This window comes from Rhinatrema bivittatum, chromosome 4 (genome assembly GCF_901001135.1).
Source record: "Rhinatrema bivittatum chromosome 4, aRhiBiv1.1, whole genome shotgun sequence".
Classification (NCBI taxonomy): domain Eukaryota; kingdom Metazoa; phylum Chordata; class Amphibia; order Gymnophiona; family Rhinatrematidae; genus Rhinatrema; species Rhinatrema bivittatum.
The window spans coordinates 195656023-195674080 of record NC_042618.1 but is presented as its reverse complement, the minus strand read 5'-3'; the positions used below and the strand labels follow the sequence as shown (position 1 = coordinate 195674080).

The 18058-nt window shown below is 47.0% G+C and overlaps 1 protein-coding gene across 2 annotated transcripts in view; it reads right to left on the bottom strand.

Moving 5' to 3' along the window:
• The window catches only part of DNAH1 (dynein axonemal heavy chain 1), a 1058897-nt gene that overhangs the window by 840346 nt on the left and 200493 nt on the right, over nt 1–18058 (bottom strand). For both annotated transcript variants that reach the window (XM_029599497.1, XM_029599496.1), the window contains exons 14-16: nt 14235–14460; nt 13624–13743; nt 12244–12326 (exon numbers count right to left, since the gene is read on the bottom strand). In XM_029599497.1, coding sequence (XP_029455357.1) covers nt 12244–12326; nt 13624–13743; nt 14235–14460 — 429 coding nt within the window. The remainder of the gene's footprint in view (nt 1–12243; nt 12327–13623; nt 13744–14234; nt 14461–18058) is intronic.

Genomic DNA, 18058 nt, shown 5'->3' with positions numbered 1-18058 from the left:
GGTTCTGAAATAGCAATTCCTATGAACTCCAATTTGGATAACACCTGAATCAAAATAGAGTGAAAACTCCTGGCAGTCCTGGAGGACCCTAAACTGGACTGGTTGGATTCAAGAAAAGGACATTAGCAGTTAAGATTACATTTTGCCTTCCTCTTCGTCAAACCAGACCAGTCCAGATGATTGGATATACACAAGCTATCCCTTATTCTGGGTGGGATGCTGCCGGTCCCACTCTCAAGATGCCTGAGACAAAAGCCGCATCTTCCCTAGCTCAAACATTCATATGGTAATGTTTTGATAAATAATGTGAAGAGGCCCAAGAAGCCACTCTACAATTCTGTGTTGGTAACATCAACTGGAGCTCTGCCCATGATGAGAGCTGCATGCTAGTAGAAAGCACCCGAAAATTCCTTGGCAGTGACAGACCCTTGCTGTTAAATGCCAAGCAATTCACCTCCATATCCACTTAGCTATGGAGACCTTAAAAGTTGCTTCGCCCTTCCATGGACCATTGAAAGGAACAAAGAGATGATCTGATCACCCAAAGCATTAGAATAGACACCCTCAGATACCGAAGCACGGCCTGTGAACATCCAAGTCATGAATCTCCCCATAGCCCTCCAAGCACGATACACTCTTGATGAAGAAAAAGAAGAGCGCCTGATAAAGATTAAACTGTCACACAATATATAGGCTCTTGCACACCTTGTGTATTCCGGGTACCCCGATTGTAAACAATACCTCAAAATATTGGTACACCTGGTACGTGCTTTCAAATATTAAGGAATAACTACAATGTGTTTGTAGGACCACTACTCACAGGGTCAAGGTATTTTTACCAGACTCTTTCTTATGGTTCTTGGTCCATTTTACTTTGTATTTTTTCAAAACATTTTTTTAAATTTTTCAACACATTTTCAACACATTTTTTTGTAATTTTGATCTTTTTATGCCAAGCTGATGAAAACTCCAAACACAGTCACATATGGAAGTCTTTAAAGTTGTCACTTTTTCTCATTCCAAAGAACAATTAATTCAGCAAGAGTACTTATCTGCATAACTCCAAGATCTCTTGCTTAGTTGACCAGGGTGTTGGTGTGACTTGTGTGTAGGCTATCTTTGTGGTTGAGAGATATAAGGAGCATTTCTGTCTTGGATGTGTTGAGCACAAGGTTTAAGGTAGTAAGGAGGTCTTTGATTACTTGGAGGCAGTTGTCCCAGAATTTCAGTGTTTTTGTAAGGGATTCGGTTATAGGGATCAGGATTTGGACATCGTCGGCATAAAGATAGTGTTTGAGTTTAAGATTCGTAAGCAGCTGGCAAAGGGGGAGAAGGTATAGGTTGAATAGTGTAGGAGACAGAGAGGAGCCCTGTGGAGCACCTCTTGTGCTGTTGATGAGCGGAGATTCCTTGTTGTTGATCTTTACTTTGTAGCCTCTGTTCGTGAGAAAGGAGTCGAACCATTTAAAAGCTGTACCTGTTATCCCGATGTCCGAAAGTCGTTTAAGGAGAGTGGAATGATTCACCGTGTTGAATGCTGCTGAGATGTCGAGGAGTATTAGCAGGAAGGAGTGCCCGGAGGCCATACCCATGATGAGATATTATCGGTGTAAATAACCGATTCACATCTACTCATTCAAGACCTCTCATGATCTTAAAAACCTCTTATCATATCCCCTGTCAGCCATCTCTTCTCCAAGCTGAACAGCCCTAACTTCTTCAGCCTTTCCTCATAGGGGAGCTATTCCATCCCCTTTATTATTTTGGTTGCCCTTCTCTGTACCTTCTCCATAACAACTATATCTTTTTTGAGATGTGGCGACCAGAATTGTACACAGTATTCAAGGTGCGGTCTCACCATGGAGCGATACAGAGGCATTATGACATTTTCCGTTTTATTAACCATTCCCTTCCTAATAGGGGTGTGCATTTGTTTCCTACGTATTGGTAATCCGCAACGTATAGGGCCATATTCACTTACAAGAAGTCCAAATTAAATGCGATCTGAACCGAGCAAGGAAGAACCCCCTCGATTTTCACACCAAGCCTCAAAACACTTGCCAAACTCTTACATAGGTTAAGGAAGTGGAGAACCTTCATGCTCATAGCAAGGCAGAAATCACCGCAGTAGAATATCCACACTTCCTCAACTGAGTCCTCTCCAGGACTAAACCGTAAGACAATATTAAGATGGATCTTCATGAAGAAGAGGTCCCTGTCATGGTAGATCCTCATACACTGAAAAACCGGAGGGAAGACGCCATTAGGAATCTTTGTAAATCTGTATATTATGGTTTTCTGGACCAACCTGGTGCCACTAGAAGCACCATCCCCCTGTGAGTCTCGAACTTCCAAATCATTCTGCCCAACATGGGCCATGGGGGAAAGATATACAACAGCTCATCCTCCAGCCACTCCAGCATGAGGTCATTGAAGACCAAGGGCTTTGGATCTTTCCTGCGACTGAAGATTTGAGGAATCTTCCAATTGCAATCCACCATGAGCTAAAATGCCTCATCTGACAATTCCCATTGTCCTGGGTTCAGACTGACTGCTGAGAAAATCTACTCTCACAACGTCTTTTCCTGAAATGTGCGAGGCTGAGATCTCCTGAAGATACATTTCCACCCATTCCATAAGTAGGGCTATTTGCTGTGACACTTGCTGGCTCTTGGCTCCTCCCTGCTGATTGATGCATGCCATTGTCATTGCATGGTCCAACATTATCCAGACCACTTGACTCTGCAGTCTATCTCTGAACCACAAGCATGCCAATTGGACCATACGGACTTCCAGCCATAGATGTTCCAGAGAAACCCTTCTGCCCTCCAGCATCCTTGCACTGTCAGTTCCTGACAGTGAGCTCCCAAACCCTGGAGGCTATCATCTGTCATGAGTACTAACCACACCAGTGATCTTAAAGAAATGCCTTTCCTTAGATAATCCTTAGATGATCTGCTTTTAATCACCACTGTAGTTGAGAGCAGTTCTCCGTTGACAGGAGACGTGAAATTGAATAATCTTGTGCATCCCCATCGGAAAAACCGGCAACTTACGCCCCTACGCTTACCCGCAGCACCAGGCATATGGAGTTTCATCGCCCACGACCCAGAACAGACAATAGAGGTTGGAGCCGAGGACTGCACCTGAAGGCAGCAGAGGGATCCATGACAAAACCAGGGGCACCTATCCTGAGCCCAATGAACTACCATCTCCCGCTGACGAACTAGTTAGGGGAGATCCAAGTTATGCAACCCTTCTGGCATCTCTTTCTTTTTTTGTCCCACACCAGGCTGGGAAGAACTGGACTTAGTAAACTCAGACAAAGGCAATTCCCCCTGAGCCTCCAAATAACGCTGGCTCAATTATAGGGAATGCCCAGCTGAGACGCCCGAATATGACAAGCAGCACAGAGGGTAAGGCGCTTAGGTTTCTTAGTCATAAGTATGCTGAATAAGCATCTGAAAGGTATGCGTCCAGCTGAAACTGCCACAGAAAATCTAGGCATTGAAACTTTAGGCATGCAAATTATCTTGGGCGACCAAAATTTAGGCGTGCGAATTATCTTGGGCTTCAAAAATTTAGTATATGTGCTGCCGAAGTGAGCACAGGCATCCAAAATATAGGCATCTGAATTCAGGTACTCCACACTGTACATCGATGGGCGCCGAAGCCACACTGCTCAGTTGCAGATATAAGCATGTGCAAAATTAGGCTCACAGATGGACACTCCCAACCAAATGGGCATTCCAACAAAATGTCCAACTAAGCATTCAATTAAGCTCGCTACTTGACACTAGAGATGTGCATTCGTTTATGGGCCCCGCTCCCCAAAACAGATTTTCCCCGAACTATGAGAAAAATGTTTTTTTGGGTTTGTATGGGGGGGGGGGGGGGAGGGGCACATTTTATTTTTTTAAATAAAAAATCACTCCAAGCATTAACATTTACAATAATACATTAAATACAACCCCCCCCCCACCCCTCCCCAAGACTTACTAAAATCCCTGGTGGTCCATCCCTGGTGGTCCAGCGGCCCGAGTGCAGGAGATCACTCCCGGACTCTCCTGTCCCCCACAAGACTTACCAAAAGTTCCTGGTGGTCCAGCGGGGGTCCGGGAGCGATCTTGCCGTCGGCTGCCAGTAATCAAAATGGCACCTTAGCCTTTGCCCATACTATGTCACAGGGACTACATATGCCATTGGTCAGCCCCTGTCACACGGTAGGAGCACAAGATGGCGCCGATGGCCATGTGACAGGGGCTGACCAATGGCACCGGTAGCCCCTGTGACATAGTAGGTCAAATGTTATCGGCGCCATTTTGATGTGAGGCAGGCCACACAGCCCGACGGCACGGAGAGACAAATCACTCGCAGGACCCCATGGACAACCAGGGATATAAGTAAGTCTTGGGGAGGGATCGGGATGGTGGGAGGGGGGGTTGTATTTAATGTATTATTGTAAATTTTAATGCTTGGGGTGGGTTTTTTTGAGCTTCGTTTTCCCGCATCATTTTTTGGGCCCGTTTCATTTTTTCCCGTTTTTCCAAAAAACTAACCGAGGAAAAATGAACTATACCCCGAAGCATCCGACTCAAAAAATGACCCGGTAGAAAAAAAACGAAGCTCATCTCTATTGGACACACATCTGGATGCACAGTCAGATGCACACCCACCATCTGACGGAACTGAAGAGGGCAGCCTAACACACAGGGAAAAAGCGCACAAACACCACCACAGACTACCACGCAGCAAACAAGAAAAAAGCCTGAGAGCGAGGCCTAGCCCAAAGATCCTCTCAACCTGCATTCCCCAACTCCCACAGAAGCAGGGATGCATGTCAGATTGGCGCACAGAGACCGAAGGAGAGAGGAACTCTACACAAAACTCACTCTCTGCTTACAATAAGAAATTTTATTTATTTTTTTTTTTTTACCTGAGCTCAGCCTGTCTCGTCTAAGAACAGAATCAATCTCTTGTTGCGGAGAGAGAAGGCATAAATCTTCACCACCGTGCTCGGCTTCCTGCATCTACTGCCTTTCAGTCGTTTTAACAGCTAAGTCCACACCGGCTGAAAACCCAGCTACCGGACCAAGGCACTCATCTGAGGGATCACTGAAATCACCTCAGGGATTCTCGACTGGGGGAGGGAGCATTTGGTATCACTGCAGGAGAGCAGAGCAAATTAAATTTCCTTCTTCTTTCTCCTTCTAAAACTTGAAGCAATCCCCACTAGGGAGACGCACGTCCACCATCTGCTAGAGACAGAGAATACTGGCAGGCTGATGTCACTGCAGGAGTATATATACTTTGATGTCCGCTTTGCTCAGTCTCCATCTGCAGGTAAAGGTGCATAACCCACTGGTTATGGATTCAACTGTCTGAATGCTAAGAAATAGCAAATGTTGCTTACCTGATGTAACAGGTGTTCTCACAGGACAGCAGGAAGTTAGTCCTCACAAATGGGTGACATCGAGGATGGAGCCCAACCACGGAAAACTTCTGTCAAAGTTTCTGGAACTTTGACTGGCCCATACTGGGCATGCCCAGCACGGCACCAGCCCTGCAGCCAGCAGAGGTCCCCCGTCAGTCTTGTTTAAAAGCTACAGGCAGTGCCGAAAAAGCAAAATAAAAAACGAACCCAACACCGCGGGGCGGAGGGCAGGTTTCGTGAGGACTAACATCCTGCTGTCCTGTGAGAACACCTGTTACATCAGGTAAGCAACATTTGCTTTCTCACAGGACAAGCAGGATGGTTGTCTTCACAAATGGGTGAGTACAGAGCTGAGGATGTCCGAACGTGCACCAGGCACAACTGGGTAGAGGGCATCCGCACCCCACCGGGTAGGCGGAAGGGTTTTGGTACATCATGTTGGAAAAAGGTTACGCAAGACAGATTGGCCGAAGATGGAATCCTGAAGTCGCCATGGCCCTCACAGAGTGTGCTTTAACACAGTCTTGAAAAGGAATGCCAGCTTGCTGATAGCAAAAAGAGATGCAGTCCGCCAACCAGGAGGAAAGAGCCTGCTTACCCACAGGTTGCCCTAAATTGTTGGGATGGAAAGAGACGAATAACTGAGTGCTCTTCCTGTGGGCAACTGTACGGTCTAGATAGAATGCTAGAGCCCGTTTACAGTCGAGGGTATGCAGAGCCTGTTCCCCTGGGTTGGAGTGGGGCCTGGGAAAGAAAATAGGTAGTATGATGGATTGATTAATATGAAACTCCGAAACTACCTTAGGTAAGAATTTAGGGTGAGTGTGGAGTACTGCCCGGTCCTGCAGGAGTTTAGTGTAAGGCGGATAGGTAACTAGGGCCTGTAACTCACTAACCCTGCAAGCTGAAGTGATAGCCAAAAGGAAAATCACTTTCCATGTGAGATATTTAAGGTCACAGGAGTGAAGAGGTTAGAAAGGTGGTTTCATAAGGCGACCAAGAACCAGATTAAGGTCCCAAGATGAGGCCAGAGGACGTAAAGGTGGCTTCAAATGGAGCAAGCCTTTAAGAAAGCGTATTACAAGGGGTTGTACTGAAATAAGGACACCCCCAATACCTTTATGGAAGGCGGCTACCGCACTGACATGCATTCTAATGGAAGAGGTCTTTAGACCTGATTCTGATAAATGCCAAAGATAGTCCAAAAATTTAGAAATTGGACAGGAAACGGGATCAAGGGACTGAGAAGTGCACCATGATGTGTACCTTTTCCATTTATAGGAATAAGATTTTCTTGTGGAAGGCTTTCGCGAAGCAATCAGGACACGAGAAACTGAATCCGAAAGGTTAAGTGGTAGTAGGATTAACCTTTCAACATCCATGCCGTCAGGGACAAGGTTTGGAGGTTGGGATGGAGGAGGCATCCGTCATTCTGAGTGATCAGATGCGAGTCGTTCCCCAGGGGAATGTGTCTGCGGATGGAGAGATCCTGGATTATGGGAAACCACACTTGGCGTGGTCAGTGCGGTGCTATCAGGATCATGGTTCCCTTGTCCTGACGTAACTTCACAAGAGTCTTCGACAGAAGAGGAAGTGGAGGGAATGCATAAAGCAGACCGGTTGTCGAGGTGAGGGAAAATGCATCCCTGGGCCGAGAGTGCTGACTCCGAATGAGAAAGCAGTAATTGTCCACTTTGTGGTTCTGAGGGGACACAAAGAGGTCTACGTGGGGATAACCCCACTTCTGGAAAAGAGAGGTCGATACCAAGGGATTGCGTGACCACTCGTGTGGTTGGAAGACACGGCTCAGCCGGTCTGCCAAGACATTGTCCACCCCCGGCAAGTAGGTGGCCCTGAGGTACATCGAACAGGAGAGGGCTTCTGCCCAAATCTGCGCAGTTTCCTGACAGAGAATAAAGGAGCCTGTGCCTTCCTGCTTGTTGATGTACCACATGGCCACCTGGTTGTCCATCTGAATCAAGATTATGTGACTTGATAGGCAATCTTGAAAAGCCCTGAGAGCGTATCGGATTGCTCGAAGCTCCAGGAAATTTATCTGGTGTTTGGCTTCCTCTAGAGACCAGAATCCTTGGGTTTGTAAACTGTTTACATGGGCTCCCCAGCCGACGTTGGAAGCGTCGGTGGTGAGAATTATTTGAGGATCTGGTGGATGAAAGGGCAAGCCTTGTAGGAAGTTGGATTGATCTTTCCACCAGGCAAGAGACAGACGGAGGGCATTGGTGATGCGGACAATGGTCGACAGAGGCTGAGTGGCTTGGATCCATTGTGATTTCAGAGTCCATTGCATGACTCTCATGGCCAGACGGGCCATTGGAGTTACATAAACCGAGGAGGCCATGTGTCCCAGCAGAATGAGAAACTGGCGAGCTGTTGCTGTACGTTGAGACTGCAACTGGCAAGCTAGGGACACAAGGGTTTGGACACGTTGATGAGGAAGGAAGGCTTTTGCCTGTAAGGTGTCCAAGTCTGCTCCAATGAAGGATAAGGTTTGAGATGGGACTAAGTAGGATTTCTCGTAGTTTACAAGAAAGCCTAGAGAAATTAGAGTTCGAATTGTCAGGGTCAGGGAAGACCGAGCGATTTGCTGGGTTGGGGCCCTGATTAACCAATTGTCCAAGTAGGGGCAGACATGGACACCTTCCTTCCTGAGGAACGCTGCAACCACTACAAGACATTTGGTGAAAACTCGTGGTGCGGATGCTAGGCCAAATGGGAGCACTCGGTATTGATAGTGGTTTTGGCCTACTAGAAATCGGAGGTATTTGCGATGAGCCTGAGTTATCGCAATGTGGGTATAAGCGTCTTTCAGGTCTAGAAAGCAGAGCCAGTCCTCTCTTTGCAGCAGAGGGAGAAGCGAGCCCAGGGTTACCATCTTCAACTTCTCTCTGTGAAGGTACTTGTTGAGGGCCCGTAGGTCCAGGATTGGTCGAAGTCCTCCTGACTTTTTTGGGATCAGAAAGTACCTGGAATAGAACCCTAGTCCTTGTTGCAAGAGAGGAACGGGTTCTATAGCATTTGACTGGAGGAGAAGGGAAACTTCCTGCTCTAGAAGAACAGAGTGATCGGTAAGTCTCCAATGCTTGCAGAGGTGGAGAGTCTGAAGGAAGAGTTAGGAAGTTTAAATGTTAACCCTGTGCAATGATCGCTAGCACCCATTGATCTGTGGTGATGTGATGCCACTTTTCTGTAAAGTGGCTTAATCGACCTCCTACTGGTATGCTTGGTAGAGGGATTAGGCATCTGCTCTCTAACAGGTCGATCCAGTAAAGTGTGCTCCGTCGGAGCGCACTGTCACCCTGCTCTGGACGCGTGTTTTCCCTTACCCCTTATTCAGTAAGGGGAGGAAAACATGCGGCCCACCCGCGGCACCTAATAGCGCCCTCAACATGCAAATGCATGTTGATGGCCCTATTAGGTATGCCCGAGCGATCCAGTAAGTAAAATGTGCAGCCAAGCCGCACATTTTACTCTAAGAAATTAGCGCCGCCCAAAGGTCGGCGCTAATTTCTTCCGGCGCCAGGGAAGTGCACAGAAAAGCAGTAAAAACTGCTTTTCTGTGCACCCTCTGACTTAATATCATAGCGATATTAAGTCGGAGGTCCCCAAAAGTAAAAAAAGTAAAAAAAAAAAAAAAAAAAAAATTTTTAATTCGGCCCGCGGCTGTCGGGCCGAAAACAGGACGCTCAATTTTGCCGGCGTCCGGTTTCCGAGCCCGTGGCTGTCAGCGGGCTCGAGAACCGACGCCGGCAAAATTGAGCGTCGGCTGTCAAACCCGCTGACAGCCGCCGCTCCAGGCCAAAAGGAGGCGCTAGGGACGCGCTAGTGTCCCTAGCGCCTCCTTTTCCTCGTTTGCACCGCGTCGCCTCATTTAAATACTGGATTGCTCGCACCGGCGAGGGGCCGGTGCGCGCGCCGGGAGAGCGGGCGTTCGTCCGCTCTCCCACGGACTTTACTGGATCGGGCTGTAAGTGAAAGTCAAAACCCCGACGCAGGGCCTGGTTGCGGAGCTGCTGTGGGCTTTTGCTTTCGAGGTTGGCGAGGCTGAGGCTTTTGATACGGCCTCGTTGACCTAGACTTGGTTTGTGGGGGATAGTAGTTCCGTGGACGGAAGAATGACTTTTTAGGTTCCTTCTTAAATGGTTGTTTAGAAGGGAAGTCAGAAGGAATCGATGAGAGCTGTTTAAGGGTCTCATGATGATACTTTAATTCAGCAACTATTTGTTGAATTTGCTCACCAAACAAATTATCCCCTAAACAGGGCAGGTCGGAGAGCCTGTCCTGAACCTCCGGGCGAAGGTCAGAAGACTTAAGCCAAGCCCAGCGTCTCGCTGAGATGGCCATAGCAGATAGTCTAGTGGAAGCATCGAAGATGTCATAAGATGTTCTTATCTCATGCTTCCCAGCTTCAAATCCCTTAATTACGAGGGTTTGAAGGTGTTGTTGGAATTGTTCTGGTAAGGTATCTGAAAATTCTTGTATCTGCTTGAAAATGACCCTGTTGTATTGGGTCATATACAGCTGATAAGAAGCTATCCTGGAAATGAGCATGGCCCCTTGGTATACTCTTCTGCCTATACTATCTAGGAACTTGTTTTCCTTAGTAGGAGGTATGGATGAGTATGGCTTCATTCTTTTAGCTTTCTTTTGAGCTGACTCTACCACAACAGAGTGGTGGTCTAGCTGAGGTTTTTGAAAGCCAGGTGCTGACTGTACCAGGTAAGTAGAGTCAGCTTTTTTGTTTACTGGAGTAACAGATCCAGGAGTTTCCCAATTCTTTTTTAGAAGGTCCAGAAAAACTTGATGAATTGGAATGGAAGTGATGATTTTTGGGACATCCAGAAATTGGAGTAACTCCATCATTTGGTGCCTGTCATCTTGCTCAGATTGAAGCTGAAAAGGGACCAATTCTGACATTTCCTTCACAAAATTGATGAAAGAGAGGTCCTCAGGAGGAGAACGCTTTCTGCTTTCAGCAGGAGAGGGTGGGTGAAGGTAAATCATCGGTATCTGTGGAAGTATCATCACCCCAGGTGTCATAAGGATCAGGTTGCTGACCTGTATGACCACGAGGGGGTTGGATACCTGAAGGCCCCAGTTGAGGCTCCAAGAAACCCAAAGGAGTCACCGGGAGCATCGAAAATACCTTCGGAGGCATCGGTGCCGGCATCGAAGGCATCGATGGAGCCGATGTGCGTATTGCCCCGGAGGAATGTATCGTGGCGAGGGACGACACGACATCAATGGAACCACTCCCGAAGGAGGAATTCGATACAGTGTTTCTCCACCAGATGAGATTGCATCGGGGAGCGCACCGGTGCTGTCGATGACCCAGGTATCACCGGTGGAAGGGCGGTCATGAGTGCTTCCATCCGGGCAAGCAGCGGTGCCAACGCTGCTGGAATCGGGTCGGTGACCGGTTCCGCTCTCGGTGCCGGAGTCGGTGCCGAAGGAATCTGGAACCGTTGCATCACCTTGTCGATGGCCTCCTGGACCAGCCGGTCCAGTTCTTCCCGGAGACCTGGGGTAACAAGACCCGGCTCCGCGGAAGAGGGAGGCTGAGGCTGAGCTGGAGGGACCACCGTCACCAGTGGAATCGCTGCTCCCAAACCCCGATGGGGTGAGGGGGTTGCCACGCTGCCACTTCTGATCGAGACTTCTTCGGTGGAGGCTCGGACGGTACCGAGGTCGATGACTGACTCCTCGACGGTCTGAGACTTGCGATGTCGATGACTATGCTTCTCCCTCCGATCCCCTCGATCCTCGGGGGAAGGGACGGGAGTCGATGGCCGTGGAGACGTCGATGGCAGACGGTCACCGGGAGGTTGCCGACGATGGTGTGACTTTGACGGTGCCGGTTCCGAGGACGTCGATGCGATGGACGGCGGAGTGTGAGCATGGAACAGGCGTCCCATCTTCTCCATTCTGGCTTTGCGACCTTTTGGTGTCATAAGGGCACATTTGGTGCAAGTCAGGACATCATGCTCACTCCCTAAACATAATACGCAGACTCTATGAGGGTCTGTGATAGACATGGTGCGCGTACAGTCTGGGCACCGACGGAACCCCGCGCCATGGCCATTGAACAAAAATTTAGCCGCGGGACGGTCGACGGCCAGCAGGCCGCGAGGGCCAAACTCGACGGTAATCGGCAAAAAACGGCAAAAAACTTACCGAAGTACCGCGGGCTAAATTTAGATAGAGGGGGACCCCTGTGGGGCGAATTTTACTTCAAAGAAGTCCGTGAAGAAATTCCTGTCAGGAATGTGGTAAGAGCTCCTTAACCGCGTGGCTACTGCTGCACGGAAAAAAGAAGACTGAAGGGGGACCCCTGCTGGCTGCAGGGTTGGTGCCATGCTGGGCATGCCCAGTAGGGGCCAGTCAAAGTTCCAGAAACTTTGACAGAAGTTTTCCGTGGTTGGGCTCCATCCTCGATGTCACCCATTTGTGAGGACAACCATCCTGCTTGTCCTGTGAGAAAAAACATTTTAAATATCAACCTCTTAATTTTTAAATTGATAAAATAGAAATGTAATATATATAGATGGTCTACAATAAAATAATAGGCACTTGGAGAGCAGTTTTCCATGGGGTAAGGCACTTTGTTTGGAACTCTTTCCTGCCCAGCTAGAAGAAAACAATTTTATTTGTGTTATAAAATATGTAATTTAAGATACAGATGAAATTATAATCCTAATGATCAGGATCCAAGGTCATCAAGCAACTTCCTGGGGCACCAAGTATGTGAAGATAAAATGAGCATGTGTATGACTAAGATCCCTCACACTCACTTGGCATTGAAATCATCCTGGGTCAAGTTGTGTAAGAACTCATCAATGACATCATAATCTACAATAATCTTTGATAATTGTTCCTGTAGAGAAAAAGAAGGGTAGAAAGGATCAAACAATTGCATTATTGTATAAAAATAAACATTTCATTGTTTAGGAATATAGGACACATAATGGGCCGGATTTTAAAAGGGTTACGCGCATAAGGTACGCGCATAACCCTTTTAAATCCCCCCTGCGCATGCCGAGCCTATTTTGCATAGGCTCGGCGCCACGCATAAGCCCCAGGACGCGTGTAAGTCCCGGGGCTTGCAAAAAGGGGCGGTCCGGAGTGTGGCCAGGGGGTGTGGTGTCAGATCAGGGGGGTGTTCGGGGGCATGTGGGCGGTCCAGGGGCGTGGCCGAGTGCCCCAACACAGCAGCCTGTGTCGGGGCCTGCCGGCTGCCAGACAGCCGGCGCGTGTAAGTTACTACTGCCTGGAGCAGTAGTAACTTTTCGGATAAAGGTAGGGGGGGTCTAGATAGGGCTGGGGAGGGTGGGTTAGGTAGGGGAAGGTGTGGGGGGGTGGAAGGAAAGTTCCCTCCGAAGCCGCTCCGATTTCACAGCGGCCTCGGAGGGAACGGGCAGCGCGCGCAGGGCTCGGCGCGCGGAAGTTGCACAAATGTGCACCCCCTTGCGCGCACCGACCCCAGATTTTATAAGATACGTGCAGCTATGCACGTATCTTATAAAATCCAGTGTACTTTTGTTTGCGCCTGATGCAAAAAAATGTACCCCAATGTTTTTAATGGTCTGATTCCTACCCGTTGGTATAGTCTCCAGGGTTCTGATAGGGAAAAAAAGGGCTATCTATAAACCTGCAGTGGGACTGAACTATTGAATTAAGGAGGTTGGTTATAACTTGAAGACTGACCCATTCCATTAAATAAAGTGGTTCTAATCCACAGCTGCAAAAAATGTCCTAGATGGCTTCAAATTGATATGGTTTTCAGGGTATTCAAGCTACATAAATTAACCTGTTTCCTAAACCAAATGCATGCAAATACATCTCATGAATATAGTAGTTGTCCTGAAAACCAGAAATGTTTGTAGTTTTTGAGAATAGGAATTGTGCACCCCTGCTCTAACCAGTCAAAAAAACATAAAAAGGGTTGCTTTTAAACCAGCTTGCAGAGTGAACAATTACAGGAAGACTACATTTAAGATTAAATAAGTCTACACACTGAACCATCACTCTAGGAAGTAGAGTGTGAGCAAGCCTGAAGTTTGGGTCACTGTTTCAAAGAGGCATTTTTCCAGACAGTCTGCAAGCCGTCATTGAATTTGATATTTCTGTGCCTTTCTGACTCATAGCACACCTATCAGGAAAGGGCTCATTACCTCCAAGGATTTGATCTGCTCAGGCACTCCTTTCATCCATTCCCGCAACTCTGTCAGCTCTTCTACACTATTTGGCTTTTCATATAATTTTCTGCTGATTTTTCTGAATTCATCAGAGAGCTGATGCAGAAGAGAAGACATGAGATTTATATTGTAGAGACCAATCTAACTCAAGTCTGAAAAGCATCTAAATCATTAATCCATTATATACCAGAACTGTATCTTTTAAGCACTAGAACACAGACTTCTTGCTGAACCAGAGGAATATTCTAATGCCATAACAATCGTGTTATTGCTTAGTTAATACAGACCTCACCATATTTTACTAAACATATATATGGCTCCTGAAGTTCCTTATAGTTGTAAGTCATCTTAGGCAGCTGAGAGGAAATGCCCCTTTTACTATGCAGTTATTCCAGTGTGTGAAACATCCTATGTGAAGGAAAAAAGCCTGGAACCTTTAACTAATCAAAAGTCATTTGACTGTTAAACATTCCGTGTCTTCTAATGCTAGATAAATCTTGTTGGCACATCATGGCGTACTTACTGCATGTCAAGTTTTTGCTATTGCTTATTAAACACAATACAACATATAACGTTCGTTTACTTACGGCTTCCACCGATTGGCGCAGATTCTTGGCCAACAACTCCAGCAGGGCAGTGGCAAGGCTCTTGCGCTTACGTGATAGGTTCTGTTTTACACCTTCAATGATGACCATAAAAGGTCCAATAATGATGGTGCTTGGCAGGGTATTATCCAGCCGTTCCTTTTCCAACAAGTGCATGTCCACAGTAAGTTTTATGTCTTGTGCAGAGATAGTCTGTTTCCTGAACTCTCTACAAACACACAGGTATGCAGTAAGAACAATCCTTGCAAATACCTGCACCTGTTCAACTCACCATAGTTCTCAATGAAAAAGAGCTGAAATATGCTATCTCACACTAACTATAATGCTGCCAAAGTGATTAAACATCAATTTCATACAAAATATTATGTACATGCATATGTTTAATGGGGTGACAGCCAGTTAGTAATATCTGGCCTTATAAAAACTGCCTAGTCTTCTGAAACATTCAACCAATCTAAATGCATTAAATATCTGGTTTAACATTTTTTCATTTATATTTTCTTAAGCACATAAAATACCCCAGCATTAGCTAATGTTTTGGCAATCCAGTATTGGGGTTGACGTTATATGCAGAACAATTTTATTTTATATATATTTTTTTAACGGGCTAGATTTGAGAGCGATCAAGTATTTACATTTTTATTTTTTGCACTGCTCACCATCGGGTGCTTGGTATACTAGCCTGACCTAAAATGCCGCCATTACATCTAGCGTCACAAAACAATGGACAATAATTTGTGTATTTACATTCACCAGTACAGTACAAAAAAATTTTTTTGGCGGGAGCACTATGAGAGCACCCACCCAGCTGTTAAATAATTAATTAACTAAGACCGTCAAGCAGTATTTTTGGCGGGAGTTCTCTCAACGCTATCGCGAGAACCATATTTAAACACCCTTACCCACATCACAAATCTTTTTTTCATCCAATTTTGTGACACAGGTAAGACTCTACCATGCCGAAGGCATTTTTGTTGCAAATAATTATGTTTTTCTTTACTGCTGCACATCGTGAGCATTAACACTATTCATTTGCTGACAACCATAACATTGGTGATATGAGACTGCCGTCTAGTGCGTCAACCAAAAGACAATATAAGGTATTATATTATTTGTAAGGTATCTTGTTTATAAACTTGAATGTTCCTTTCATCCACTGCCTTGCATTTGCATACAACTGCTAAATAATTCTTTTTGTCGACAATCGTGATCGCTCTTAAAATATGACGGCACCCATTCCTTTCTTTGACAACTGCACCCGATGCTACTCATCACATTCAGGCCTATCCTGTAAAGTGCGGCCGCGTTTACCCTGCTCCTAAGCCGCTTTTAACTCAAGTTTCGGCCGCGTTAGCCCTTCCTGCGATCCCGAATCCCCTTTAACCTACTCCTACCGCGTCCTAAATTCCCCGGGCAACCCCTTCCACCCGCGGCATGTATATTGCATGCAAACGAGCGAATTAGCGCGATATTGCATGCAAACGAGCCAATTAGCTATTCCCCTAGCATCCCGTAACCCGCGCCCCGACTATCGCTACCTTTCCCTGCCGTTTTGTCGCGCGTTTAACCTGCAAACTTACCGCCTACCCTGACCCAGGCGGTAGAGGCACGGGTAAGGGTAGGTGGCAAGCTTTCCCCCAGCCCCCGCTCACCTGCCCCGGCCGCGATCATGGGTGCCGGTCTCCGTGGCAGCCCCAGTCCTCTCCCCTCCTCCCGAAGCCAAAAAAAAAAAGCGAAAAAAACGTTGCAGCCCCCCTCCGATGTCCGGATTGATGCTGTCTGTGACTCGTAAGCCCGCGTGTTACGAGTCACAGACAGCATCAATCCGCCCTGAAGAAGCTTTAGGCGAAACGTTGACAGGGATTCTAAGCACAGACTTGTTTAAAGCGCTAAAAAACTGCAACAAGTCTTAAAGATACGTGCTACACTTTTTGGAATTAAATTAAATACCAACCTTGGGCTTCATACATTTAAGTTAACATGGATATTACTTGCAAGAAAATATGATGTGAGCAAGTGGAGAAACTTCATTGTTGAAAAATATGTGTAGAGCAAGCGAAATCATAAGCTGCAAGTAAGCTGATTACGCTATAAGCAAGCAGATAAATTTTGCTATAAGAACAGACGTATCGCTATGAAGTTTGAATCTTCTTAGAAGTTCTGCTCATATATCATATGAAAAGTTTCACTGAACAATAAGAATTCAATATCAATTTTGAATCATTTCAAAGAATGTTTAGATTACTTACCTGGTAATCTTCTTTTCCTTAGTGTAGACAGATGGACTCAGTACGAATGGGATAGTATCCGCGTGCTAGCAGTTGGAGACGGATCTGACGTCAGTACGGGGGCGTATATAGCCCCACAGGAAGCGCAGCGACTCAGTAATCTTCCTTGCAAAAGCTGTTATGGATGTGTGTACTGACGCTCAGTGAAAAGTGAAAAGTGAAAACAGGATTCCCCTGACCGATTGACAGTGGCTGGAGACCGCCAGCATTCCCAACCGGAAAGCGTGGACACCTGGTAAAGTGCACGCTCTCATGTAAACAAAGGCATGGCTTACCTGGAACCGGTGAAACTCATGCACACAGGCAGCGGGGCGGGATGCTGAGTCCATCTGTCTACACTAAGGAAAATAAGATTACCAGGTAAGTAATCTAAACATTTCCTGGCGTGTAGCCAGATGGACTCAGTACGAATGGGATGTACAAAAGCTTTACTCCCAGCCTGGGCGGGAGGCTGCCTGAGGACCATGCAAAACCGCCCTCGCAAAAGCTGAGTCCTCCCTGGCCTGGACGTCCAGACGGTAGAACCTGGAAAAGGTATGAAGGGAGGACCATGTCGCTGCTTTACAGATGTCTGCCGGAGACAGCAGCCTTGATTCAGCCCAAGATGCCGCTTGGGCTCTGGTAGAATGAGCCTTGACCTGTAGAGGCGGAGCCTTCCCAGCCTCCACGTAGGCGGCTCTAACGACTTCTTTAATCCAGCGGGTGATGGTGGGCCGCAAGGCCGCTTCACCTTGCTTCTTCCCGCTGTACAGGACGAACAGATGGTCCGTCTTTCGTAGGTCTTGTGTAAGTTCCAGATACCTGGGCAGCATTCTGACAATGTCGAGATGGCGTAATAAACGACCTTCTTCAGATTTCTGCAAACCCGCCGTGGTAGGCAAGGATATGGTTTGATTAAGATGAAACTGTGAAACCACCTTAGGCAGAAAGGAGGGAACCGTACAAAGGTGGATAGTCTCTGGAGTGATCCTAAGAAAGGGATCACGGCAGGACAGTGCCTGTAACTCGGAGATGTGGCGTGCTGAACACACCGCCAGCAAGAATACCATCTTCAAGGTGAGAGAACGAAGAGACAGGCCCCGAAGGGGTCAGAAGGTGGATCCGGCGAGGAAATCCAAAACGAGGTTGAGGTTCCACAAAGGCACAGGCCACTTCAGTGGCGGACGAATATGCTTGACTCCTTGCAGGAAGCGAGAAACATCCTGGTGCTTGGCGATGGTCTTGCCATTCCTCCTGGGACCATAGCAAGACAACGCAGCCACCTGAACCTTGATGGAGCTGAGGGACAAACCCTTCTGAAGCCCCTCCTGTAGGAAATCCAACACAATAGGGATTGTGGTTGCATGTGGATTGGTGCCATGAATGTCGCAAGGGAAGTGGAAGGGAGTGGACAGTGGAGTGCCTCAGGGATCTGTATTGGGACCCTTACTGTTCAATATATTTATAAATGATCTGGAAAGAAATACGACGAGTGAGATAATCAAATTTGCAGATGACACAAAATTGTGCAGAGTAGTT